This window comes from Drosophila busckii, chromosome 3R (genome assembly GCF_011750605.1).
Source record: "Drosophila busckii strain San Diego stock center, stock number 13000-0081.31 chromosome 3R, ASM1175060v1, whole genome shotgun sequence".
Classification (NCBI taxonomy): domain Eukaryota; kingdom Metazoa; phylum Arthropoda; class Insecta; order Diptera; family Drosophilidae; genus Drosophila; species Drosophila busckii.
The window spans coordinates 4,776,198-4,802,480 of NC_046607.1; the positions used below are offsets into that span (position 1 = coordinate 4,776,198).

General features: G+C 44.0%; 4 protein-coding genes and 1 non-coding gene across 7 annotated transcripts; all 5 read right to left on the reverse strand.

Annotated features, from left to right (window-relative positions):
* Positions 1 to 10,972: 10,972 nt before the first annotated feature.
* Trnaf-gaa lies at positions 10,973 to 11,045 on the reverse strand. Its single transcript has one exon. It is a non-coding gene; the product is annotated as a tRNA-Phe (tRNA).
* A 9,830-nt stretch (positions 11,046 to 20,875) lies between these two features.
* On the reverse strand, positions 20,876 to 23,383 carry LOC108602753 (putative aminopeptidase W07G4.4). 3 transcript variants are annotated; one of them, XM_017990924.2, is made up of 4 exons: positions 23,315 to 23,383; positions 22,912 to 23,024; positions 22,199 to 22,571; positions 20,876 to 22,136 (listed from the first exon to the last, which is right to left on the reverse strand). In XM_017990924.2, exons 2-4 carry the CDS (start codon positions 22,923 to 22,925, stop codon positions 21,000 to 21,002), a joined length of 1,524 nt encoding a protein of 507 aa, XP_017846413.1. In that variant the 5' UTR covers positions 22,926 to 23,024; positions 23,315 to 23,383; the 3' UTR covers positions 20,876 to 20,999. The 3 variants fall into 3 exon arrangements, with proteins under 3 accessions (XP_017846413.1, XP_017846414.1, XP_017846412.1); XM_017990925.2 differs by lacking the exon at positions 23,315 to 23,383 and adding an exon at positions 23,076 to 23,091; XM_017990923.2 differs by lacking the exon at positions 23,315 to 23,383 and having other exon boundaries at positions 22,912 to 23,140.
* Positions 23,384 to 23,507: 124 nt separating this feature from the next.
* On the reverse strand, positions 23,508 to 24,691 carry LOC108602754 (protein BCCIP homolog). Its single transcript, XM_017990926.2, has 3 exons — positions 24,487 to 24,691; positions 24,305 to 24,431; positions 23,508 to 24,237 (listed from the first exon to the last, which is right to left on the reverse strand). Exons 1-3 carry the CDS (start codon positions 24,607 to 24,609, stop codon positions 23,597 to 23,599), a joined length of 891 nt encoding a protein of 296 aa, XP_017846415.1. The 5' UTR covers positions 24,610 to 24,691; the 3' UTR covers positions 23,508 to 23,596.
* Positions 24,685 to 25,406, reverse strand: LOC108602755 (protein Abitram). The gene has a single exon (XM_017990927.2). The coding sequence runs from the start codon at positions 25,382 to 25,384 to the stop codon at positions 24,779 to 24,781; it is 606 nt and encodes a 201-aa protein (XP_017846416.1). The 5' UTR covers positions 25,385 to 25,406; the 3' UTR covers positions 24,685 to 24,778.
* Positions 25,370 to 26,022, reverse strand: LOC108602759 (COX assembly mitochondrial protein 2 homolog). Its single transcript, XM_017990930.2, has 2 exons — positions 25,615 to 26,022; positions 25,370 to 25,553 (listed from the first exon to the last, which is right to left on the reverse strand). Exons 1-2 carry the CDS (start codon positions 25,693 to 25,695, stop codon positions 25,392 to 25,394), a joined length of 243 nt encoding a protein of 80 aa, XP_017846419.1. The 5' UTR covers positions 25,696 to 26,022; the 3' UTR covers positions 25,370 to 25,391.
* Positions 26,023 to 26,283: the final 261 nt, after the last annotated feature.

Sequence of the window (26,283 nt, forward strand, 5' to 3'; positions counted from 1 at the left end):
TGCATTTGCTTTGTAAGCTGATCGCATCTTTTTTTGTTTTACCTTTTTTAGAGGCAGATTCACTTTTAACGGCTGCTCTATGATTTTGTGCAATGTTTGTTGAGTCCAAAAAATTGATCTTGAGCGACATTTCTCATGGCAACTAAAAAAAAAATATGGGTCAATGCTTTGTGGCAACGTGTGTTTGCCATTCCATTCTGTTTCTGCATATATAACAGTATTTTTGTTGTTTTTGAACTTCTTTGCTGTTGTCAGTTATTAAACAAAAATACGCTGACTTTAGTTGCTCTTGGACTTGGCCATGCAAGTGTTGCAGTTTATTAAATTTTATGTTTAGAGTGCTCTTAATTTGGCATGGCCAGCATTAATTTTACTGCCGCACTTGCACTTGGCTCTGAGACCAACTGACTCACAGCTGGTGTCGAATTTCACTTTAACTAGCTGGCAAACAAAGTTGCCAATGATATGCACACTTGGCACACTTTCTTTGGATTAAGCGTATTCTAATGAACAGCTTAAACAACTCGGGGGGTTTTTTAATGGCTGCATTAAAGCCGAGCTGATAAACTAGAATGAAATGCTTACAAGATATTGGAGCAGCAATGAAAATTGATAAGATTTGTATACTAGTTTTGGCTGGTATTGGATTAATCACTCTAAAAAATTATAAAACATTTGTATGTGCTCAAACTCCAAGAAATTAAATTAGCTTAAAATGCTTTATAATTTTAAAACCCATGATACTTAAGTATGCAAATATATTTGTATTTTATTCAATAGACACTTAGCTAGTTATTTTTATAATATTTTATTTAAAAATAGAACATTTTGGTGTTTGTTTCATGCTTTAATTGGCCGCATAAATTAGAAAATACTAGAGAAATTTTTATTTAAATTTCCTAACGTCTGGTGAAAGATCTTTGTATCGTTGGTCTTAAATAAGTAAAATTAGATTAAAATGTTGTATATATTAAATACATAAGAAATACATTTAAATATATAAACATTCAATTCAACAGAGACTTTATTTAATTTTAGCTTAAGATAAGAAAAATGCTTTGTTATTTCAAAGTTAAAACTATATATGGGCATGTTTTTTAAATCGAAAAATTAGTACGTATGACTGCAAACTCATTAAAATGATATAAGCCCTTGGCAATTGAAATCGGCGTAATTTGCACGTTGAATTTAGCTTTTGTTCTGTTTAGAGCATGGACTATGCTACAAGTGCATTGCACTTTGTATTTTAAATAATCACGTTGTGTTGTTGCTCGAGCTGGCGAGAATTACTTGGAAATCGGGCACCCTTCTCGAGCGTTCGAAGAAATCAAAACAGTTTGACAAAAAGAAATTTTGCAATTCGATTTGCCAGTTGCCGGGCAAAGCCAGAGACTCTAGCTGAGATTGGGGTGCGGATGCGGGCGCGAAGTGAATCACCTGCAAACCGGCGCAGGCCAGTTAGAAACCGAAAACCGAATCGTTCAATTGTTTTGGATTGGATTCAGTATCAACTGTGTTGATACACGTGCTCGTCGTTGGCGGCGGCGCACACGTATAAATTAAAGCGTGAACTTTTACTCCAGTTTTTGGTCAAGGAATTAAATCAAATAAAACGTGCTTGAGCCGTGTGCTGATTGATGGAACTTTTCCTCGATTTCCAAACACCAAAAAATATAAATACAAATACCAAGCTGCGGCACGCAGCTGGTGCAAGCGAGCGAAATCCACGACACGCCACGGCTACCTGGGGCAATTCTTGGGCGGCCCGCCGTAATGACAGACAAATATGTTAAATGAACCAAAGCCACTGAATATGCTAAACCAAGTCGGCAGTCCAAGCGCCTCATAACATGCGCACTGACGTTGATAACAACGAAAGCCAATGCAAATTGCAAGCTCTCGATTAGTTTGTTTACGCTGTTGAATGTTTTTTGGGGCTTTGGTCTAGCGGAAAAACTCAATGAAAGCAAGTTGAATAAGCTGAGCTAAGCTCAGTGTAAGAGAGTTTAAGGCAAGGGGTGGGCTTACACCCCAACTACCGTTATGGGCGTTTAAAATCAACAAATCATGTAAGAATCTGCATACAACTTGGATATTTTGTTTCTGAATCAGATATCAAAACTCAACGCACCGAGAGATCATTACACAGCGGTCAAACGGTCATTGGCCTGTTTCTGCTGCTGCTGCTGCTGCTGCTGTCTCAGCTGCGCATCGTTATGTAGCTAAAGCTACATGTAAGTATCTGTATCTGTAGCTGTTGCTCTTGCTGTTGCCGACTGTTGCGGCACGTAAGCAGCCTCGGCATCTTTCACCATGTGTTGGCGCTGCTTACGCAAAATTATTTATGAAAACAGCGACACGACAACGACAAAAGCAACAGCAACGACAACGTCAACAGACAGTAAGCCAACTGATTCTATATCAATCGATTGAGTTGCGGAAAATGCAAATGAAAAGTGCCTGGCTGTGAAAATTCCGCATTAATTTGCATGCGGCGACTGAGACTCGGTCTCAATCCTCACACACATTTAATTATTGTCGGGCTGGCTGCTGCTGCGGCTGCTGCTGCGGCTGCTGCTGAAGCAAAATATTAAAAAGAGAAACAGAATTTTCAACTCTGCTGCCTGCCAACTCTGAACCTGGCCGTGCAATCGATTTCATAATTCCCAGTCAATGTCCACTAGATCAATGCACATACTATACTCTATATATAATCGCATTACAAATGAATGCATAGAGTTGAGGGACACACAACAGTGCGACTGTTTGCTGGGTTGGGCCATAGGGGTGGGCAAATTGCAAAGCAAATGACAAATCAATCGGCTGGCAATCAAATATGACTTGCCCATGGCGCTGCTGCTGCTGCTGCTGCTGCGATTTTCACCCAATAAGGAAGCAAAACAAGCAACAACAACAACAACCAGAAACTGCAGCCAAGCAAAACAGGCAGCAGCAGCAGCAACCAGGCCCTATAAATCTGCCAGCTAGCCAACAACTAGAGACGAGCAGAGACGACCGCAGACCAAAGCCAGACCCAGAGCGCCAGTCGCACTCTCTGTCTCTCGCAGCTTCAGCTTAAGCTCTACACAGCAAGAAAAGCATGAAAATTTATGAATTAGTTTAGAAACTGATTGATTGATTGAACAATTGTTGCGCTCAGTGTAGGCCAGACCGGGCCAGACCAGTTGCTCTGGCAATAACTAGTTGAGCGGATCGTAGCTTTGGCTTGGTAGTAAAAATAACCTCAGCTAAGTTCACTGGGGCGAGAGTTGAATGAACTTGGCTGGCACTGAATTTGGGCTTTGCTACACTGCAACTTGTTGCAAGGAGTCGCCGTCAGCGTCATCGTCGTGGTGGGGGAGCGGCCAGCCAGCCAGCCCGGATATATCAATGAATTGCCCTTTTATTTTGCGTGTGAGTCTAGCGACTGTCAACTAATTCAATCTTCTGCGACTGCTACTGCGACTGCGAGTGCAGTTTTCATTTCGCTCAATTAAACGTTTTTGCTTTTATAGCGCATTTATTTTGCAAATTGCAGCAGCAGTGCTCGCACTGTCGGCGAATCAGATGATCTCGTTTACAATTAAGTTGACGCGAAATAAGTTTCCGGAAACTGGAACTGGCGACTGCCCACACAATTGTGTACTAAGAAGCGCTAAGCATATGGGTCTGCATTTAATATGTTTGTTGACAACCAATTAAAGCGATTTCCTTCCTCATTAACAATATGCCAAAACGTGTTGTGCTCTCAGCTGTAACGTGCGATTCGCTCTCGCTCGCTCGCTCACTCGTTTGCTCTTAAATTTAAGTCGAGAAATTATACTTGGCACGCGCAGAGAATCTGAAAACTGCACGACAAACAATTAGTGCGGCTGTTGGATATTGTTATACTGATGCATACACACACACAGGCACACACACACACACATGCATAGGCTTAGTTGCATGCTGCAAAGTACATTAAACTTAGTTGCCAGCACTAGCAATAATAGACGTGGGGTTTTTGAACTTGCTGCATATGTCTTTGCTCTATATAGACTGTAGCTGCCTCTCTCTCTCTCTCTCTCTCTCTCTCTCTCTGTCACTCTCTCTCTCTCATACTGCTGCTGACTTTGATTACGTTTTATGACGTTGGCGCCGAGAGTTTATAGCAAAACATTTAGTTGAGCATTTAGCAGCCAAATGACTTTATTACTTCACTTCACTCCACTCCACTCCACTCCACTCCAAGCTGAAAGCGAAAGTCCAGAGACTCTGGCACTGCAGGTTCTCAGCATTGTCCAAATTATGCCTGAACATGCTTGAGTGCTGCTACTTATATAAGTAGTTTGCCCCTAAAACTAGTATACAAAGCAAATAACATATGTAATTCGAATGGCATACATAAGCACACAGATTATATAGATATGTACATATGTATAATATTATTTAGAAATGTAGACAAGGCAAAGCATATATACGTACATATTTATATAAGTGTACCCCTGACAAAGCAAAGCAGAGTACAAAAAAAAAGAAAAAAAGACATAAGACTTGGGGCAGCCACACACACACACACACACACAGATACACGTGTAAGCACGTAAATTGTGCAAACAACATGAACATGAACATCAAGAGGAACATAAGCATGAACTGGGGGTTGCTACCCCAGCTAATCCCGTGCCCTTGTCTCTCGCTCACACACACACACTCAGAGGCTATCTCTCTGTGTGTGTGTGCCCCTGTTTTACGTGCTGGCATGATGTTATTACATACGTATAAAAGCTTCGATGCTTGCGCACATATCCTGCGAACCTAATCACATTTCATATACTTACATCATTGCGCTGGTATGTGTGTGACTGCCCCTCATATGTGGCACGTGGCACGTTGCAAAAAAAGGCGCACAAAAAGAATTACATTAAAATACATTAAATTGTGTAAATAATATGCTACACATGTTGCCACTTCATTAAGTACATGCCACAGATACATGCCTAGACATGCCACACGCGCGCACATATACATATGTATAGCAAACTGTGAGTGTGTATACGTGTGTGTGTGTGTGTGTGTGTGTGTGAGTGTCTATTACATGTGTATTTGTTACAAAACAGTTGACCAGCGATTTATCTGTTGTTATGCTGTCTTTTTTTCTTTCGCTTGGCTGGTTTGTTTTTATATTTGTATCAATTTGTCAGCAGCTCTCGCTCACGCTCTCGCGTCTCTGTCTCACGTTAAATCGAATTGAATTGAGTGTGTCTCTGTGTGTGTGTGCAGCGCTTGTTGCTGCTGCTGCCATTGCTGCTCGCCTGCTGGCGTATCCTTTAAATGCAACTTGTGCGACGCATTGACGCATAAGTTGGCATGGCAACCGGCGCCTTTGATCCTCTTAAGTTAATTAAGTTGAACCGAGCTGCGACTTGAGCGTCTGCTCCACATAAGTCAACATCAAAGCGCCACTTAAGTGAGTTTTGCAATCTTCAAAGCTCCAGAAATTCATTTGTAACAGGCCCACAGCCGCCTAGCACAGCGTGTTGCATGCCACAGGGGCGCACCAACAAGCACCCAAACACACGCCTACGTGACCTAAGCTAAAAGTATTTCATATACATTTCGTTTTTTTTAAGGCCCCATGCAACGTGTTTTAGTTTTATTTGTATAACATTTGGCATGCGGGCAACACTCGCTCGCTCTCTCACTTGTGTGCCCCGCCCACATAGATAAAATGCCACCCTAAAACAAACTATGTGGGTGTGGGTGTGGGTGCTAGACATGCGCACTGCTCAGACTCGAGTGTGCTAATGCATACCAGAGCTTGCTGTCGACTGTTGGGCGCCTGGTTGCTTCTAATTCTGAAATTCTCGGCACGCGCAAAGTTTAGAAATTTCTAATATAGCCTGCTATTAATATGTGTCGGTGTGTCTGCGTATCTGTGTGTGTGTGCCTGTTTAGAGGTGTTGCACCTTTTTTTATGCTGTGCGTTGTCACCTGCGGGTAAAGGCGCCACAAAGTGTGCTATGCTTTTTGCTGTGTGCCGGTTGGCCACAGGTAAATTATGCAATCCTTGTTCGGTAAAGCGCGGCAACGCTTTAAGCGACAGGTGCGAAGCGTTTAAGCGACAGACGCTCAGACAGACAGCGCATTACATTAGCTATGTCAGCTTGGCGCTCATAATAATGGTTTTTTTCATATATAGCCACAAGGCGCGCAGCATTAACACACATATATAAATACACAAGCCAACACACACACACACACACGTATATTCGTTTTATATAAGTACATGTATTAAGTTTTATTTGCACTGTCAATCGCATTGTTGCTTTAGTATAAATTTAGTGCCCAGCCACACATGTGTGCGGTTGTCTGTGTGTGTGCTTACTCGATGTTTACTGTTATAACTAAAACTATGAAACTATAGTGTTTCAAAACTAACAGTATTACCATACCAACCTAACAGGCGAGCAGCGTTGAGCAGCAGCACACACAAACTATCTCACTGGGCAGCCAACTAGTTACGCTCGCTCTCTCACTCTCTCGTGCTACTCACATGTGAGTAGTTCGTAGTGAGCGAGTGGCTGGACTGGAAACGGAAAAGGAAAGTGTCCTGCGCGCTTGGCACACTAAAACTACACATGTGAGGCAGCTAAGAATTGCCAGAAGAAGTTCGCCAAGGCGCCCACTCACAAACTTGCACAGCAATTTTCATAGCATACAATTCTGCGCCAAACTAACAGACAGCCCAACCTCCAAAGCAAAGCGTTTGCTATTTTCGCTTTGCTTTCCTTTCGTTTTTGTTGCTTTTTTTGGGGGAGCACACGCACACACAGTAAGTGAAAGTAACCCTTGATGTGTCAGAGAGTTGGGCGCATAGAACTCGTGAATAGGCAACTCGCTGAGTCGCATGCGGCATGTGGCATGTGGCAAGTGTCGCAGTGCAGCTGTAGCCAAAGAATTTTTGGAGCCAGCTGAAAAATACCGTCATTAGGCCAGCAGCTGGCAACAGGCAGCCAACATCGCAGCCAGCGCATTCCAATCTGATGACGTAGTCGCTGCCGAAAAGAGCGCGCTGGCCAATAAAAGCACAAAATACCAAATATTTTGACATACTTGCCAACCAGTGTTAGCTATTTGGTTGTTTGTTGTTGGTTTTGTTTGGAGCCCAATGGCGTTCGCGGCTGTTGGCTGCCCATGGCAACATGAGCCAAGGCGACTGCTTAGAACGCCAAAGGCACAGGGCGGCAGCGTTGGCAGCAAGCAGCGCGTGGCGCAGTTGAGTCCGGAAGTGTGCAAAGGAATTCACTTCCGGTTAATGGAGTGCTGCGCTGGCTGTGCGCCTGATAAGTGAAAATGCATCAGTTCCGCATGTGTGGCAGCATTGCTGCGTGCGGCCGCAGATGAAGTTAACGGGCGTGGCCGGGCAACTATTGATCCGTTGCATGTGCCGCATGCGGCGAGCAGCAACCCAGAGCTGCAATCAGCGCAAATTGCAAATTGCGCACTCACCGAGCTTTATCACAGACGCGTCTTAAACCAGAGCCATGCCGCAAATGATTTAACAAAATGGCGCCGCTTCTTAAAGTGTCAACTTGTGGCTCTAACCGACCAGGTACGCAGCCTCCAGCAGCAGCAACATAAATATTTTTAATGCGCATAGCAAACAGCAAACGCTCTCAATAGCAAACTTTCAACTGCGACGCGTCGCCTCTGTTAAACTCAAGTTTAAGTTGTCGTCCTTTTTTTTATGCCACACATGACACGTGTGCAGATTTTTAAAAAAATACTTTCGAGCTGCCAAGAGCAGGGACACAGCTGACACTGCAAGTCGTAAAAATTGTTACCCCAATAACAAAAAAATCAAAAGCTTGCCATTGTCATGTGTGTGTGTGTGTGTCTGGCTGTGTGTCTGTGTGTGTGTGTGTGCATTTAACACATCATTAAAACGTCAAGTCATCAATCTTCTTGCGCATTCGAACAGGCTCGCAGGCCCCCAACTAGCAACGCCCCCCCAAAGCAAATTTGTTTGCCTTTGCATATGTATGGGTGCGTTCCTTTTTTTTAAGGACGCACACACATGCTTAAGTTGCGTCTAAGTTTTGACTGCCAACAGCATTGCTGCTGGCTGGCCTAAACATACATTAGAAAATTTCCATTTTCGTCACACGGTGTCAGGCCAACAGGCAGAGCAGCTCAGATCCTGCGCACATATCCAGGCAGCCAATTCAGTGCTAAGCGCCAAAGCCAAAGAACCAGGGCGCCCGCATTCCGATCACCATCTGTGGTCGCCTGGGCGCCTGTTACGCAGATATTTGCATAGAAAGTTTAGAAAATAAACTGTGCGGCATAGTTGCAGCTAAGCGAGTTGTTTAGAAACGTCAGCGCTGCTGCCTTCAAGTTGGCCATAAATTTCGCACTTTAATGCGAAAACAGTCAACCTAGCGACGTCGATTTGCACCAGGACGCCAGCAACTGCCGCACTGTTGCATTCGTCTACTTGCATATCCTTTGCTTGCCAGCTCGCATGCGCTGAGAGCGCCCACGCCAACGCCCACACATGCATAAGACAGACCACGCCCACATTCATATTGTGCTTATGAATGCGCTACGATGTGAACCCAACTTACTGCCCAACTTTGGGTGCCTATTACCCTTACGATAATGATAAGAAATTTTTATATTTGCACACGTGCTCAGAGCAGAAGCCACAGCAGCAGCGCCTACATTCCATAGCTCACACATACAGACGCATTATCATTTTGGCGCCAAAAAGCGTGGCCTGCATTTTACCATTGCGTGGGCGTACTACTTTAATGGAGAAAAAGAAATATTGTAGATTCTGTTAACAGGCAAACAGCAAGCGAGCGCAAGTGCTTTGCCTTAACAGGATTTTAATAAAACGATAGCAAGGACACAGTCTGCGCAGACGCAAAGAGAATACCACCCTCAGACAGTGGGCACAGTTGGATGAGCTTTATAAATGGTTAGCAAATTAAATAAAAGCTGGCTAAAAGTCAATTTGTTGCTTGTAATTGCAGCGTTGCATTTAGCCTGCCACATAATTTGCAAGCTCTCACTTTTGTTTATTTTTGTTGTCCATTGCAAGAATTTGCTCCACAGTGCAGCTACGCCCACTGTTACATTGTTGGCTGCCATGGGGGATGCTCGCTCGCCAATACAAAGTACACACATTGTAGGAGCGATGAGCTCGTTTTAAAGCATTACATTGTTGTTCGCTGTGTAATCCTGCGAGCCTAATACCTTTTACAGGAATTTTGTACTACGAACACATCAAAATTTACATGTTAAAGCGTTAAACAACAAGGGCAAGGCAACCCTTACAGCCACCGCCAATAGCACACGTCCACCCACCAGTTACAAGCTTATGTATAGTGTGTCTGCATATGTGCACATTGTAATGGCTTGGCTTAGATGACAGCTCCATGAAACGCTGGGGCCCTAGTACAAGTTTGCATATTTCTAAATTCTAAGCGCATCTGTTTGAAGTTGCGTTCGTCCCCGAAGGTAGCGCACAGCCAGCCGCCTGCAAGGATTCGCTCACTGAAAGCGAGAGTTGTAAAAGGTGCTGTGGGCACCCTCGTTGTTTAGCATAGGCAAAGCAAAAGACAATAATTCAACAAAGCTGCAGCAAACTGAACTACGATCTACCCTGTAAGCAGTTTATGTGCAACATTTGTTGAATGCAAAAATCTTTGTTAATTAATTGTAAATTATAATCAATTTAATCAATTGTAATTTAGTCAGCAACTTCAGATTGTTTGCATTTATTCTATTTCACTATAAGTTATTAGCTTAAAATTAATTTGTATTGCTGCTAGCATTGAACCTATTAAATACAAATATTCAACTTTATTTATGCAACATCATATCCTTTTTATTTGCTTTTTACAGCGCATAGCCTACCACACATAAGAAATAAGTGTGCATGTATTTTTTAAAAATCATTTCCTCGATAGCATCTCAACAATCTTTTAATAGCTATGCTGCTGACAATTGGCACCCCAACAACCGCAGAGCCTAAAGGATCTTTTCACTTTTTTTCTTCTCATTTTTTTTTGTTTAGATTCGCGGCTGCCACACTTCCTGGGCTCAAGATGCTGCAATTTGAGGGTGCGTCTGTGCCATCTTTCACTTTCAATAGGCACAGCACAGCACAAAAAAAAAAGAATTGTTATAAAAAACCTAAAAAAAAACACACAATGAAATTATAGAAAATAAAACATGCGCGCTTACAAAAAAATGAATCGAAACTAACGCGAGGCTCACTCACATTTTTTTATGCAAAAGACGATTTTGTCAGCTTGCTGAGGGCGCCATGTGGTGCGTGCCAGGAGTGAGAGTGTGGGTTCCTTTTTTTTTTTAGGCCAAGCGGATATGCGATATGTTTTGGGCGTAACAAGGCAGCAATCTTTCTAGACCGCAGCAAGTCAATGGCTTTTGTAGCACGCGTCCTAAGTCCCAAGTCCCAGCTGCGCCTTTGCATATGTTGCAGCTGTCGGTGCAAAAATGCTCTCCAGCCAAAGTCCCCAACCTAGATACATAGAGAGTAGCGTGCTCTGTGCTACTGGCCAAATCAATCAGTTGTCCACTCCACTACCTGCGTGTACGCGCTCACCTTTGCGCACAGACAATTCAAATGTTAATTGTTGTCAACGCCATTCGTCACACTTTTGCTGCAGTGTACGCTGGACAATGGGCAGAAGAAGGTCCGAGACTGCGTTAATAATGCGATTTGCATTTTCCCTTTCCAATGGCCTTGCCGCTGCTTACTGCTTACTGCCTACTGCCTGCTGCTTGATTGAGCTGTGTCCTTTATGCAGCTTAATCCGCACCTTTCGCCCATTGTATTAGATGCCAGCAGTTGTCCAGACGCTGCTGGTCAGCTTAGCTCAATTTGCCGTGCATCAATTGATTGACAGCCACATGCTAGATTTAAATAAAATAAATAAAAAAAAAAATTTTCACCGGATGCCGAAACCCGGGATTGAACCGGGGACATTTAGATCTTCAGTCTAACGCTCTCCCAACTGAGCTATTTCGGCACGTTGAAGGCATTGCGCTTAACGAGCAACTTGAATGCTACGCCACATACGTTTTGCTAGCTGGCCAACTTATCTAATCGCCGACGCACTAAAAATAGCCACACACATATGTGTATGTACCTGTGTGTGTATATATGCTATGTATATGTATTTAGTTAGATCGAGGCGTACGCTTTTGCGCTGGCAGTCAAATGGATTTCAATTGCATGGAACGCTGTATACATCTTCAGCTAAAATCGCCCATTCTCAGTGTCAGAGGCACAGTGTGCTGCCAAATCATGTTTGTTCCGCCATGATAGCGCTTGGCAACTAATGAACTATTGGGGGCGGGGAGGGCGTGTGTTTCTATGATGTTTGTTGGTGCCGGGGGAGGGGGGCGGTGGGTAGTGCGCACAATGTCGCACACAGCTTTGGCTTTGGCTTTGCTTTGGCTGGGCAACAAATCAGCCAGCGAGCAAACCAGAAATTGTAGCTGAAGCTGAAGCTGTAACTGCGGCTCAAGCTGTGGCTGAGACTTTTAGCTTCGTGTTGTCGTTGTAAAAATGTTTGCTTGCACGCTTTCCAATGGCTGGTGCCGCTCTTGCTGCTGCTGGTCGTGCTTTGCGGTCGTTGCCCTGCTCTGACGTCACCGGTTCAATGGCAAAATGTGACCCAGATTGTCTGAGCTGCACAACTAAGCTTTCAGCCCATAGCACCTCTCACTCTATACATGTGTGTGTGTTCGTCTGTGCGTGTGTCTGTGTGTGTGTGTTAGTGTGGTTGCTCTTTAGAACATAGAGAGCGTATCGAAAGAGCAGACGCGTTAAGAGCGCAAGAGCGTCTTGTAAGCTGAGCTTTCGGAGTCTTGCCCTTGGCTGTAACCCTTTGATATTTGGACAGCTGCCGCTGCCGGCAACTCTTCCCGCTGCTGCGCTGCTTCGAAATGGGGCCACACGATTGCCCAGCGCCATTTCTGGCTAACCTAACCACGACGACGACATCAGCGTCGGTGGCTGTTCAATTGTTGTTGGGCTGTGTTTTTTTTTTTGTATTTTTTTGTTGGCGTGTCTGTGTAATTATCGGGCGGTGTGCATGTCCATGCATAGTGTGGGGACTCCAAGTCCAAGTCACAGTGAGCAGCAGAATCAAAGCCGGCCCAGGCGGCGGCGGCGGCGGCGGCGGCAGTGTTGCGTGTAATTTGTTATTTTATTTTATTGTTATTATTACCGCATGCGACGTGCACTTTATTTTCATTACCAGTTTGGATTCTTTGCCATGCATATACACATCCATATAACATTGTATCGCTTTCTGTACTTGTTGCTGTTGTTGTTGTTGTTTTTTTTTGTGCGCATCTAATGCATGCATCGAAATCGTTTGAGGCTTGGGGAATATTGCACGTGTGAATGTGGCTGGGACTTGGAGTTGGACTTGGACTTGGAGTTTGGTTTTGATAGTGTGGCCCAGCACCTACTACAAGTCTAATTGGAAATGCATAAATGTAAATTGTTGGCTATAAATAAGACATGAAAATTCCCATAAGTAACATTAGTGATCGCCTAAATGTGCCCCAAGCAACATTGTTGATTATAGTGTAAGTCCCCTTTTACGCTAATTACGTGCGAAAACCCTAATCATATTAATTGAAACAAATTTAATTATAATTTCACTGATCTCATTTACATAAATGTGCGCTTACCATGGGCCAAGCAGGCATAAAATCAAGCAACTGTTCAAATGTCAATTGGGGGCAATAAGGTTCGCGACTTGACTGCGCGACAAATCAGCGGCAATCTCAGCAATTTTGCGCAATTCATTAAAGACGATTTTGATTCTGATTTGATATTGCTACTAAGCACTTAATTGTGCTTTTAACGAGCCGCATCGGTACACAGTCAGCTCTCTTCATTACTCTTTCGTCTCTCACATACACACACACATACAGCTGAGCGCTCTTGATAGGCCTGGAGAGCGAAATTCAAAAGAGCGACCGGGCAGCATGCTGAAGAGCTTTTAAGCGTTTGCCAGTCTCAAGTCACATCAAATTAACAATATTTATATAAACAAGTTAAAAACAATGTTTGCCTAAACAGTGACAAACATACACCAATACACAACTATAATTACACACACACACACACACACACATGCATAGAAATTTCCACTAGCTGGAAATTGAAAACCAGTTCGCTCAACTGGCGCTCAGCTCCCAGCTCGCAGCAAAATCACATGGCGCTGAGCTTCAACTGCATTACATGAACGCTCATGTGTGTGGTGTGTGTGTGTGTGTGTGTGTGTATATCTATGTGTGTGCGCTTGTATGAACGGACGCATGCATGAGAAACAACGTCAGCGTCGTCGTCTATACTTCCGCATTATTGCAGTCAGTAGTGCTGCTGCTCTGCGGCTGCTGCTTTTGTTGTTGTTGTTGGAGCCAAGTGCGCTCTCTTTGCTTGACTTTGGCGCTCTCTTTGCTTGGAGGCAGTCAGCTGATTTTGTTTTGCTTGAACTTTTGCCGGGTGCTTGGGCGGTCGACGCTGATCAGCGCTCAATTGTGTTGTTTGTTTTTCTTTTCATTTAGATTTAATTTTATTTTTTGTTGCACTTAGTAGCGCCTGCATATTAGCGTGTCAGGCGCTGCTGCTGCTGTCGACGCCGGCAGCGACCCTGCCCAATGTCAATCACAACTTTGGCACTGACGCTTGGATCTGGCACGACTTTGCAGCTTACAAAGAAGCAGGCCAAAATGCAGCAGGAACGTGTTTCCAAACCCATTACAACGAGTCTTTAATGCATGTGCATGACTGCATATGTGTGTGCGCCTGTGTTGGTGAGCTTTACGCTCTTGTTGCATGATTGTACTGACAATGAAATGAAAATAAAATGTGTATAAGCCTGCACATATGTAAGTAAGTATGTTTGTTTGTATATACAACAAGCCGCCAAAAAAAGTTTAAGTACAAAATACACACACACAGATACACACACACACATGCATGCATACATATGAGTAGAATCAAAACGCACTTAACATTGAAGCCATTGTTTGCCTGTGTGTGTGTGTGTTTGGGGCTTGCCTCCAACTAGCAACCACAGCTTGCTTGCGTTACAGCATGTTGGTATTTTGGCTGTAACACACACACACACACACACAAAATGAAAGAAAGATACATATATGTATATGTTTGTACGCACACTGGCAGTCTACTCACATATGTTTTTTTTTTTGGGAGGTGAATGGCCGCAACTGTCGTTGCCACTTTGGTAACACCGTGGCGCATTAAACGTAGCAGCGGCTGCGGCCGCGGCGGCCAAAGCCAAAGCCCAAAAGCCAAAAGAAGCCACAGCGTCGTCATCAACATGGCCGAAAACGCGCTTAAGACTTTTTGGCAAAACGCTAGAGCTGCCCCAAGTGGGCGGGGTGCGGGCTGATGGCTGCGGCGCGGACAGAGGCAGAGCCAATGCTTAATTTGCTTTGCATTTGTTTGACCAAACTCCAGCAGAGCTGTAAGCTTAGGATGATGACGCGCGCGCGATTCTTGGGCTAACTGACTGACTGACTGACCGACTGACAGACAGACAGACGGACTGAGTGACTGACGCAGACATAACTCACGCGTTTTTATGGCCACACAGACGTCTCTTTGGCTGCTTGCCGTTTTTAGGGTTCGCTTCTTTTAGCTTCCCACACTCTGATTCCCACTCTGATCCTTGGCCATCCGATGTTCTGCCGCATGCATTGAATATACAAAATCCCAAGTGTCTTGTAAATAGCTCAGCGCAGCTGACAAATACTTTAAATTGCAATATGCTTATTTAATTTAAAGTTTCTAAATTTGTTGCAACAGTGTTGCAGACACTGCCAGAGCGCCTCAGAGTGTGCTGAGAGGTGTCTCTAACTAACTGACAAATACAGCTGCAGATAGAGCGTGTAAAGTAAAACTAATTTTGTTTTAATTTCTCCTTTCAACACATGTTCTCGGTTCGCGTGTAATTTTTAGCTCGCCTAGAGGTATTTGACCCTTTGGCTCACAGCTGATTTATGGGAATTCATACGTGTCCATGTCTCGCTCTCTCTCTCTCTCTCTCTCTGTGTCTCTGTCTCTCTCCAACAGCAACTCCCCAGGTCTATTGCTGCCGCCGCCGCCGCCGCTCGCACTCTCTGTGAGCCCTCTGGGGCCCTCTTGGCCCTCTGTCTTGGCTACTGGCTTTGACTGCTGCTGCTGCTGTCTTCAGGCAAAGCTCAAGCTCTCAGGTTGAATGTACGTTTTGCGTGAAAGTTTGTAAGTTTTCATACACTTATGTATACATATGTATATTTTTGATGTATGTATTTGTTTGTTGCTTTGTTCGCTGTCGGCGATACACGATCACAGGTATCACAATCAGCCAAGAAGCGCAGCCCCAGCTATTGAAGAAACCTAATTCATGACATGCTGACCATATTAATTTATCTTCATTCTGCAAAAAATTAAATTTCGTGCATGATTTGGCCATTACCAGCTCCACCTCCAGTTCCAGCTCCAGTTGTCTAGCCCCCCCCCTAGTCTAGTCATGTATCTATATCATTCTGTGATCAGTTGGTCATATGCTCTGTGTGTTTGTCTGTGTGTGTGTGTGTGTGTCGTACAATGAACTCCAGATGCGTGAAATGTTTAAACTTTTTCTTTCTTTCTTTCTGTTTATTTCTTTTTTTTTTTTGGTTAACGAGATCATTGACACTTGAACGCGAAATGCATTAAGTTGTAACCATGTCAAACTTACCAATTCTCATACCCATACCCATTACTATTCTTTTATTAGCGTGATCGTGCACTTTTCTTGATAACAAAATTCTAAGAAACATGGACGTAGCTAGATAACGGAAAGGGGAGGCTTGAATCTGCCATTCGTAGCTTTTCTCAGAGACCAATTTCAATAGAAGTTCTATATTCAACATTAATTTAGCTCTTCTGTAAGCTCAATAATTTTATTATTTTATTAATGTAATTTTATTGAATGTATTCCAGTCTTTTACCATATAAACAACAAATTGCAATTGTAGAATCAAAAGTGCAATTTGTCATATTTAATTTCAGTAACCATAAGAGAATAAAACAGAATATAGAATCAGGCAGTTGTTGGACAAGTTAGTTAAATATAAATTCCCACTTTTATTGCTTGAGTTACAAATTTTGGAAAATTATTATTAATATTGCACAAGGGGTAAAAGCTGCTGCCTGCTACTCTAAATTGAGTTTTGGCTACGCCCCTGTTTCGAAAGCCGGCAACTGTGTTTGAGCCCAAAAGCTTTTTTATAGCAAAATATTGCATAATTATACAAAAAATGCAACTGGCAGCAAAGCAGACTGTCAAATATAAACTCTAATTTATGTTTTTATACTTAAATAATTTGTATATTCTTTATAAAAATTAGCATGCATAATGTTGAATAAATAAACAGATAATGCGAGTTCAGTGACATCTTATCAAAGGGGCCATGTATGTTATGTATGAATGTGTGTGTGTGTGTGAGAGTGTATAGAGTTGATAAACCACATTGCTGAGGCACTGAAATCAGTGCAAAAATTCTTGACAATAACACAAAGTGTAATTACTTCATTATAATGGCCATGGTGCGGCTTTGAGATTGAACCGAGTGCTGCTGCTGCCATAGTACAGCTGAGAGATAATGATAATGGTTTCAATTACAAGAGCCAGAGATACGACAAGCGAGCTAAATCGAATCGAAGTGAGGCAGGCGAACTGAGCCAAAAGGAACGGCCCACAACAAAAGCGTAAACAAACATTTTTTGACTTTTTAGTGGTGTAAAATATGCGGAAATGCATTTCTATGGTCTTACTTACATATACAAATGTATATACAAGTCAAACACCACAAGTCATGCCAGCTTTAGCCGGCAAACTTGCATGTGAACAACAACAACAACAACACTCTCAGTGTGTGTGTGTGTGTGTGTGTTGGCCTGAAGATGACGATATTAATGCGGCTGTGGAGGTAATGATGATCATGATAATCACGTGAAAACCAAACCAAACCAAGTCGAGCTGCGCTGAGCTGAGTTGAGCTGCAACAGCAGCAGCAGCAACAACCAACACGGACCTGTTTGTAGGCACAACGTACTCTCGTAATAAGAACACACACTGAAATGCAGCAGCCGCAGCAGCTGCAACGAGGCTGAAGTTGAGGACTGAGGGGTGGTGTTGCTGCTGCTGCTGGATATTGCAAGTGGGTGCTGGGCTGCTGCAAGCAATGCAACCAAAACGGCAAAGCAACAGCAGCCGCAGCAACAATAATAACAACTGCAACCAGAGTTGGCCGAGTTGGCCTTAAGGTGTCCAGCGGGATGCATAAGCAGCGACGAGACGAGACAAGACAAGACAAGACGAGCCGCGCGCTGCTCAGTTGTGTTCAGTTGACGATCAACCTATAGCCCAAGTAAATTACGACTGCAACCAGTCAAGTTAGTCAAGACAACAACAACTAATGCATGCATGTGTGTGTCCAAGTGTGTGTATGTGTGTGTGTGTGTGTGTGCTTGTAATATGCTAAGAAAGAAAGCAAGTCAGCAAGCGAGCGAGCGAGCAGCAGCAACATCATCAGCAGCAGCAGCAGCAGCATCCTCCATTTCGCCTTGTCGCTGCGCTTTTTTCTTCGGTTTGTTGCTTTTTTGTATTTACAAACGGCCAAAAGTTCGTTGACCGTACAAATAGTGACCCACTAACATCTGCGAGGTACGTTCACCCTAGTGACGTATTACTTCCATGATCGAATACGTAGCGAGCGCGTCAGAGCCGAACTTCAAGCCGAAGTTGCAGCTGTAGCCGAGGCTTAGACCACAACGAACCTGGCTCGAAGCATTTGGGCTTGTCTCTTTTGCGGTTTGAAGCGAACCAAAAACAAATCAAGCTAAGAGCAAGCTTAAGAGCTAGCGCTAGCTCCCAGCTAGTAGCTGCTGCTGCTGTTGCTGCTGCGATGCGGAAATGTTGCACGTTGCCAATAAATGTGTGTGTGCGTGTGTGTGTTTGCCCGTATTTGTATTTATTAATTTGTTATCTGCGCAAACATCTTCAGCTTCGGGGGCTCTTAACTGATTGCGAGCGCTGGGCTATTTTCTAATCTAGCCCCGGACCACACCCACGGCTCTAACCTTTTGCGGCAGCCTTGACAATCGCAAATTGCCGCCTTCAAGTTCAAATTCAGGCGAAACCTGAAACACAGTTTGCCACATGCGGTGAAAGTAAAAATTCATAATTTCTGTTTGCACGCCGCTGTTGCTTGCTTTTGTTGTTGTTGCTGTCGTTGCACATTGTATCCATAAAAATGCTTAACCAACTGTGCACACAGACAGCTAAACTCGAGGCTCTTTTACCACTTCATTAGGGGCAGCATGCAGCTCGAGTCGAGTATTTCAGTTTTTTCCATTTACTTTCATTTGCTTTTCCAAATAATTTTGCCACAAAAACATTTCCACAGGCGGCGGCTAAGGCCAACACTGAGGCCAAGACCATGCTGATCATGAACATGACACAATATTATGGATTATGAGTCGACTTGCCTTGCATTTGTATCTGTATCTGTTTATGTTTGTGTGTGTGTGTGTGGTTGCAAGGAAAATTGGTGTGGCAAAAACACATTTCGTTTATCTCGCTTTTGTAGTTCATAATTTACTCACATTATTTATGAGTTGTCAAGTCTGTTGTGTTGTGTGCGACGTGACGCGGGCGGGCGGGACATTGGTTCGTTCGCTGCTTGGATTTGCGCCTTCAAATTGTCAAGTTCAAGGTGTTGCAAGCGGTACTGATTGCCTTAGTCTCTGGCGCCTGGCGCTGCGTTTAGATCATTTTGATATTTATGGGTTTATGCAGAAAATTGTCTCGCCGCTTTTTCTTTCATTCCCAGCTGGCCCACACGCAGGCAACCAAGAGCCAGAGCGAGAGAGAGAGAGAGACTTTCACACGTTATGAATGGGCGACATTCAATACTGCATCCTTGAACTTCAACTGAGCGCAGCTGTATGTGTGTGTGTGTGTGTGTGTGTGTGTGCAGGACCTTGGCATCTTCCGGCTGATTGCTCACATGGGAAATGCCAGCGCATCAGACTCTGACTATATTTCGGCTAAGCTTACAGCTTAACCAATTGGCTATCAAATAACTTTTAGCGGCAGCTGCTGTTGCTCTTGCTGCTGTTGTTGTTGTTGTTGTTGTTGCTGTTGTCTTGTTGCCAATTCACACGGTTTTGCAGTCAGTTTGGAGGCGCATCAACTCGAATGCCTAAATTGGCGAGCTACAATTTTTTTGCCACTTTTTTGCCGACTGCTGCAATCATTGGATTAATTTTAATATGTCCATGGCTATAAAGCGTTCAACCTGGCTCAATCTCAATCTCCAGCTCGAGCTCGAGCTCAATCTATGATTATGGACTCACGGCAATCGACGCTCCATGCTGCCCACAAAACACATGGCTGCAATGGATAAGTATACATAAATGTAGCAACGTTTGGTTGCCAGCTTGGCTGCTGCTTGCCACTGGAATTGCGACCTCTTTGGGAGCGTTGTTGCTGCTGCTGCCGCCGCTGCTGCTGCCATGTAGCTGTAGCTGGTTACGAAACCCCAAGAAAAACTTCCGCATTCATTTAAGATCATTTCTGTCGTTGGTGCTTCAAGTGGTTGTTGCTGCTGTTGCTGCTACCGGTGCACAGATTTGCAACATCAACAGCAACAGCGCCCCCCTCATTTGGTGTTGCCTATGTGTATATATGTGTGTGTGTGTGTGTGTGTGTCTGCTTTGCTATTATTAATGCCACCGCCAGCGTCGTCGCTCCCCGCTTTCTATTGCTGTCCGTTGCTGTTGTTGTTTTTGTTGCTACTCATGTGAAGCGCGTCGTTGGTTTTTTTTGTAAATTTATGGATCAACAATGCATACCGCACCGAGCAGACCAAATGCCAGTCCCAGTCCCCAGTCCAACAACATGGTATTGACTACGCATACGAGTTGGCTAAAAGCAAGTTGGCCAAAACCATATGCATCTCTCTTTTATTTAGTGCAAACCAGTCCTGCCATAATCAGGTCATGCCTTGCCTAACGGCCAAGCAAGAACAGTTCCAGCCAGCGCTGCCAATAAATTCACACTAATGGCCAAGAACAAAAAGTGACTTTAACGCATGCCGCTCATCAATAATAAATACCGTTAGCTTGTTGGCCAGGCCAGGCCAGCAGCAGCAGGAGTTGGCGGCGGCGGCACTGGAGCGCTTCCAGCCTCGTTGCAGCACCAAAGGCAACTGGTTGTCATTGTCAAATGTGGCGGCTTGCGTCAATAAATTACACTGAAGAACGCCAAGAACAAAAACGCGCTGCCAAGAACGCCAAGAAGGCCAAGAAGGCAGCGGGGGCAACTGCCAACTGGCAAACAGGCAGCAAGAAATGGCCAACGAGCAACGGTACATTATGCAATCACGGCATGAATGAGACACTCTTGACCGAGTTTCCAAAGCCAGGCAATGTAACGGTAACGCGACGTAAGCGACAGCTGACAAGTGGCCAACAAGAGCAAAAACAAAATAAAGATAGAAAGAGAGTGCGAGAGAGAGCCCAACAACTAACGGGTTCCTCTAAAGCTTGTGTGTTGGCCAAGTGCGCACAGACAAGAAAACCAAAGAAGCCTGCAACAAAGCAAAAAATAAAATGCAGCACTGCTTGCAGCTATAGGTAATAATAATAAAATAAAAAAAAATGAAATAATTTATAATTTAAAAGAACTTGTTGGTTTTGGCTGTAGCCAGGATGTTAATTAATGGGTGTCAGCAGCTTTTGCTCCTTCCATTTAATTTTCGAATCAAGATATTTGCATTTTGCTTTAAAAATTCTGCGCATTTATTATAAAATAAGTTCAAAAAGTGATGCATACAGTGAATACATAAGGTATAAGTACTTTTGACATATTTATGTAAGTATGTTTATTTATCCATCGAATTTAATCCGACAAGTGTGTTTTGACCAACGCCACAATTGGAGCGGCAGTTGGCATTTCTGGGTATTCGCCTGCGCTGCCGGCAATATCCAAATGGGTATACTTAAGCGGGTGCTCCGACTCCAAGCCATGCTTGTCGAGGCCAGTGGCCGTGATCATAAATGCAGCCGGAACTTGATGGCCACGTGGCGTGCGCACCGATGAGGCATTGTTGCACTGCACCACATCCTCGCCAATGACCTTGGGCGCATTGAAGTCAAAGTCACACTTGCGCAGCACGGAAACCTCGAAGGGCTCGCCGTAGGCTTGGCCAGCAGCTTGCAATCTGCGCGCATGATCTTCCTTGGCGGCAACGCTGTTGTCCACAGCAATCGACTGGCCAATGCCAGCCGACATATACGCATGACCCGTCAGCGTTGCAATGGTAAACAGATGAGCATTGGGTAATTTCTGCTCCACAGCGATTTCCTTCATGCGGCAGAGTATATCCGCCATGCACATCCGCCCCTCGGCATCGGTGTTGCCCACACGCACGCGCACGCCAGCGCGCGAGGTGATGATCTCATCGGACACATAGCACTCCTCGCCCACAGAGTTGCGCACCAGGCAAAGTGCGCCAATCACATGTATGTCCTCTGGTTGCTGCTCGCTGACAACCTTCATGAAGCCAGCGACGGCAGCAGCGCCGCACTTGTCGCGCGACATGCTCGCCATAATGCCACCAGCCTTGATGTCAGCGCCGCCAGTGTCATAGGTCACACCCTTGCCAACCAGCATCAGCGTCTTGCGCGACGGCTTTGGGGGCTTGTACTCCAGAAAGATGATGCGACCCCGATGACGCTGCACCACACTGGCAGCGCGATTAACCGCTGCAAACAGTGGATACTCCTTGGTGAGCTCCTTGACATCGCTGATTACCTTGATTTGCAGATTGCTGAACACAGGCTTAATGTAATCCTCCACACGTGGTGGCGCCATGCGCTCTGGATCACCAACACCAATGTCGCGCGCAATAAAGCGCGCCGCCTCCAACAGCAAAGCTTCCTGCATAATAGCATCAGCCTTAGGACTGTCAATCATGAGGGACAGCGAATTGATGCGGCATTTCTTGTCCGGCACGTCTTCACGCAGTTGAATTGGCTACAAAACAAAGACATTATGTTGAACAGCGCTCAAGTTGTTACTACTCTACTCATACATACCACATACAGTTCTTCTAATGCACCCAGTACAGTGCAGAGCTCCGACTGCGCAAAGCGCTTGCTCTTGGGCACCAGCAGCAGTGGCTTTTGGTAACCAGCCTTAATAGCGCGCTGCAAGGACTTTGCGGCTGCCTGCTGATAGCTGCGCACATCGCAGTAGTCCGATTGGTCCTCCACGGGCGAATATATCACTGGTAGATCGAGTTTGGCCGATTTGAAGCACGAGACCACACTATCGAAAGACTTGTCAAAGGCACGGTGCTCATTGAAGGTATCGACCAGCTCGGCTGGCACTGCTCGATCTATAACGCAGAGCACATCGTGACCAGATTTGGCCAGTATCTTAGACAGCTGCACCGAGCATGGCAAAAATCTGCAAAGGACAAAGTACAAATTAATAAAAAGCTTTTTGTTGTGCATGCATGCGCTGAAGACAATTAATTTAATTGTAATTTTATCACGTTTCAAGTGAGTGTGTTTCAATTGCTTGCGAAACACAGAGGGAGCGGCGGCGCTTTACACAGATTATCGCAGCTGTAGTAGAATATCGTAAATTACAGTGATTGCGATTGCGATACGCTTGTCTAAAGCGACGCTAATCAAAATTACGGAGCATTAGTTAAGCTACTTAAAATGGTAACTTGTGACCCTTATCGTCGAGATTGAGAGAGAGATAGAGAGAGAAAGAGAAAGCTTATCAGCAGGATACTCACTTTTCAAGTCCCATATTAAAGTTGTGCTGCCCACAACTGATTCAAGCGGCAAGTGTTTAGGCACTGATCAGCGTTAAGCGAAAGTCGAAGTCGAAATACAATGGAGGCTGGAACTGGAATTAGCGATAACACACCGATAATGAAAAGTATATTTGTTAGTATACTTGTATATATGTATATTTGTTATCTGCACGAAAGCGAAGGCGTTGTCGTTGACGACTGCACAAGTTGCAATTGATTTGTTTGTCGCACAGGCAACTCGCTTTTATAGCGCGACAACGCCTTTTGTTTTTTATATTCACAAACAACTGTCCACAACTGATGAATAATTGTTGGAATGTTATTATTGATACTCTAGCAAAACGACTATGCAATAACAAACAACAACAAAGCGGCTACTCACGTTTGTATGCAATGCAAATTGTACGCAATTCTCACGTTCTCGAGTAGTGGTAAGAAAAACAAATGCCGGTCAGCTGTTCGCTGCAGTGCTGCCAACTTGCTTTAAGGTCCATTGTTCAATAAGAATGTGTGGTTATAAGATTTAAATTTAACAACAAAGGAACTTACAACTATAAAGCGAGTATATCTTTAATGTCTTTATTAGCTTTAGCTTAACTATTTCACATATTCAGACACAAGTGTTTGCCAACGTTTTACTGCAAAAAGGTTTTTTTTCATTTATTTATTCTCCGTTTATATACTTTTGTATATCGTTAATTAGCTTTGGCAGCTGTTTGGCATCGAGTGCCAATAGCTTTCTATAGGGCGTCATAACAGCATCGCCCTCAAGCCAATCCCCAGCCATACCTGAATCGCATTCCGAGGCAACCGAATACTCGAAGCTAAATTTGGCGCGCTCTGACAGAAGCTCATCCTCCGCGTTTGTGTAGTGGTCCTCTGACTCTTTGCCCTTCTTAGCCTCCGTGCGATGAAACTTTACTAAGAGCAGCAGCGTATCGAAGGTAAACTTCATTTTCTTGGCCTTGGCAGCATCTATTTCCTGCTGCAGATTTTGTAGCAAAGGCACAGATATTTGCGCTGGTATATTTATGAAACGCTCGTTGATTAGGAAGCCTATGTGATGCTCCTCGTTGTCTAGAAGATCACGCATTCGTTGCTGCACTTCCTTTGTGGCATTTGACTGGGCGCGTTCCAACAAAAACGTACGCAGTTGGCTAATGCTGGGCTGATCCTTTTTAGTCGATAGATTCAGTACTGATGTTATACCAAAAACGGTGCCATCCTCCGCCATATTATCATCATCTGTTTCGCTTTCAGCATCGTCCTCGCACTGGCATATCACGCTGCCGACATAGTTCTGGGCTAGAATCAAAACGTTCCAAGTTGCAATGTAATCTTATACGTTATATACATATCAAGTTTTGTTTACCTATAAGCAGATCTGCCATTTGATTGCAGTTAATATGAGCGCGCAGAAAGAGTCGCTGTAGCAGTTGTGAAATGCCCTGAGCATCCGGATCTACCGGTGCACGGCCCTCAAAGTCCACTTGCACTTCCTAAATGATGAATTATTAATAATTTAAATGCATACTGTAGTGAATTTTTGTTTACCTCGTTGCCCCTGTAGGCATCTGGGTGCGGTTCATCGTCATCATCATCGTCACTAGAGCTAGACTCGTCATTATTAGCATCTACTTCCATTTGGTTAAGATTCTTGCGCTTGTTGGACGACATTTTCAATTAAACTTAATAAAAATCAGCCAAGCTTCGCAGCTTGTATGAAAACAGCTGATTGCTACAACACGTGCTGCTCACTCAAAATAGCCGGTTCATTTGAACAGTACTAGTTCGCAGCGTATATTTAACACAATTTAAAATATAAATGTACAATATCTTAAGATTATTAAGTGCATGGTTTATCTTCTAATTCGATGTGGCTTATATGCTGTTCATATTGTTCCTGAGTCAGCAGGCTTGCCTTTATGTCATCGCAGTTCTCTATCTTGGGCAGCAATATTGCAAAGTAGCCGGCGCCTTCCGATGATTTTTCCATCAGCTTAGGCTGCGCAACCCATTCCATATTAACTTCAACTAGTTTTCCGCGTATGCAACTGGGAATTTTGTACGTTGTGCCCGCATCGGTTGTGAGCAGCGCCAGCGTTGTCTCAGCCTGCAGTATCATGCCTCCCTTCTTGGCTTTGCCCTTAACCACGTTCTGGCTGCGATCGACATTGCCCACATCGTAACTAACCGAAGCTATGCCCTCTTTATAGGCAGGATGTGCGGGAGCCAGGCATATCAGACACATGCGGTTAGAGTGATAAAGCACTTGGTAGGCTGCGTTGCCTTTGATATAATAATAGCGTGTAAAAAAACGATCCACTACACTAGGATAGTTCTCTTCATAGCAGTTCGTAATCGGGCTGACCAGCTGTCCACAAATCTCCTGCTCTTCGTGTTCAAAGTAGTAATCCTCTAGCGGATCCGTCTGCATGATTCTGGCTGCCATGTTTCTCTTAGTGTGCCTGCTCCTGTTGTAGCTGCTCCTTTATCTTAGCTTGACGCTCTCGAGCTTTGGCGCGATTGGCTGCGGAACGAGCTATACGCTCTGATTTAAGGCACTTGACTACCTTGTCGTCAATATCGTTGCAAATTCCTATGAATTTGGCGAATCCGTGCTGCGGGTTAAGATTTTAGTTATACAATACGGAAGAATGTAAAAATACCCATTTAACTTACAGTTTCGTGACAGGCTTTTAATTCTTCTATGAGTTTGTTGCAGGCCGGCGTATGTAAATGTGACGCTAAGTCGGTGTGCATTTTTATTTAATAAATGCTTTTTACAATAAATACATAAAATATGTATTTTTATTTTTCGTTACTCTACAGCTGTCAAGAGTGTGACCAGTTCTTACACGTACCGGCTAAAATACTTTCGTAGTGCTGTAAAATGTTGCAAGTATCGATTCTAAATGTAGTGGTTAATTTGAATTTCAAAAGTCACTTGTTTTTTTTTTGTAGTTTTATTTGTATATTTTACCCGCTCTCACAGTTGACTTTACATAGTTTTTATTTTATATAATTATCAAATTCATTAACATATTTTATATCTCTCACATGCCTTGAAATATTTCTCATGGATTATTTGGGGGCGATAACGTCTTCACTGTTTACTTTTGCTGAAAAGTCTTATCAACTACAACATCGAAAAGGGTATCCTCCAAAAAAGTATCTTGTGTTTGCTCAAACATCTTCAAAAAAAAAAAAATAAGTAAAACACTGCTGAACTCTCAAAATTATGCGCTGTTGTAACAACTATTTAAAATGTTGGGAATTTGCCGGTCGGAGCCAATAGGTTTTAATGGTTTTGTGTTAGTGTTCGTCAAAAGTTCGCTAACGAAATTTGCT

Coding starts and splice junctions, on each gene's coding strand:
- LOC108602753 (XM_017990924.2), bottom strand. Junction 22,137..22,198: donor CATTAGAAGAACTGTATGTG/GTATGTATGAGT, acceptor TTTGTTTTGTAG/CCAATTCAACTGCGTGAAGA.
- LOC108602754 (XM_017990926.2), bottom strand. CDS start 24,609: ATGTCGTCCAACAAGCGCAAGAATCTTAACCAAATGGAAGTAGATGCT. Junction 24,432..24,486: donor ATGCCTACAGGGGCAACGAG/GTAAACAAAAAT, acceptor TTCATCATTTAG/GAAGTGCAAGTGGACTTTGA. Junction 24,238..24,304: donor AATGGCAGATCTGCTTATAG/GTAAACAAAACT, acceptor TTTTGATTCTAG/CCCAGAACTATGTCGGCAGC.
- LOC108602755 (XM_017990927.2), bottom strand. CDS start 25,384: ATGGCAGCCAGAATCATGCAGACGGATCCGCTAGAGGATTACTACTTT.
- LOC108602759 (XM_017990930.2), bottom strand. CDS start 25,695: ATGCACACCGACTTAGCGTCACATTTACATACGCCGGCCTGCAACAAA. Junction 25,554..25,614: donor TAAAAGCCTGTCACGAAACT/GTAAGTTAAATG, acceptor CTTAACCCGCAG/CACGGATTCGCCAAATTCAT.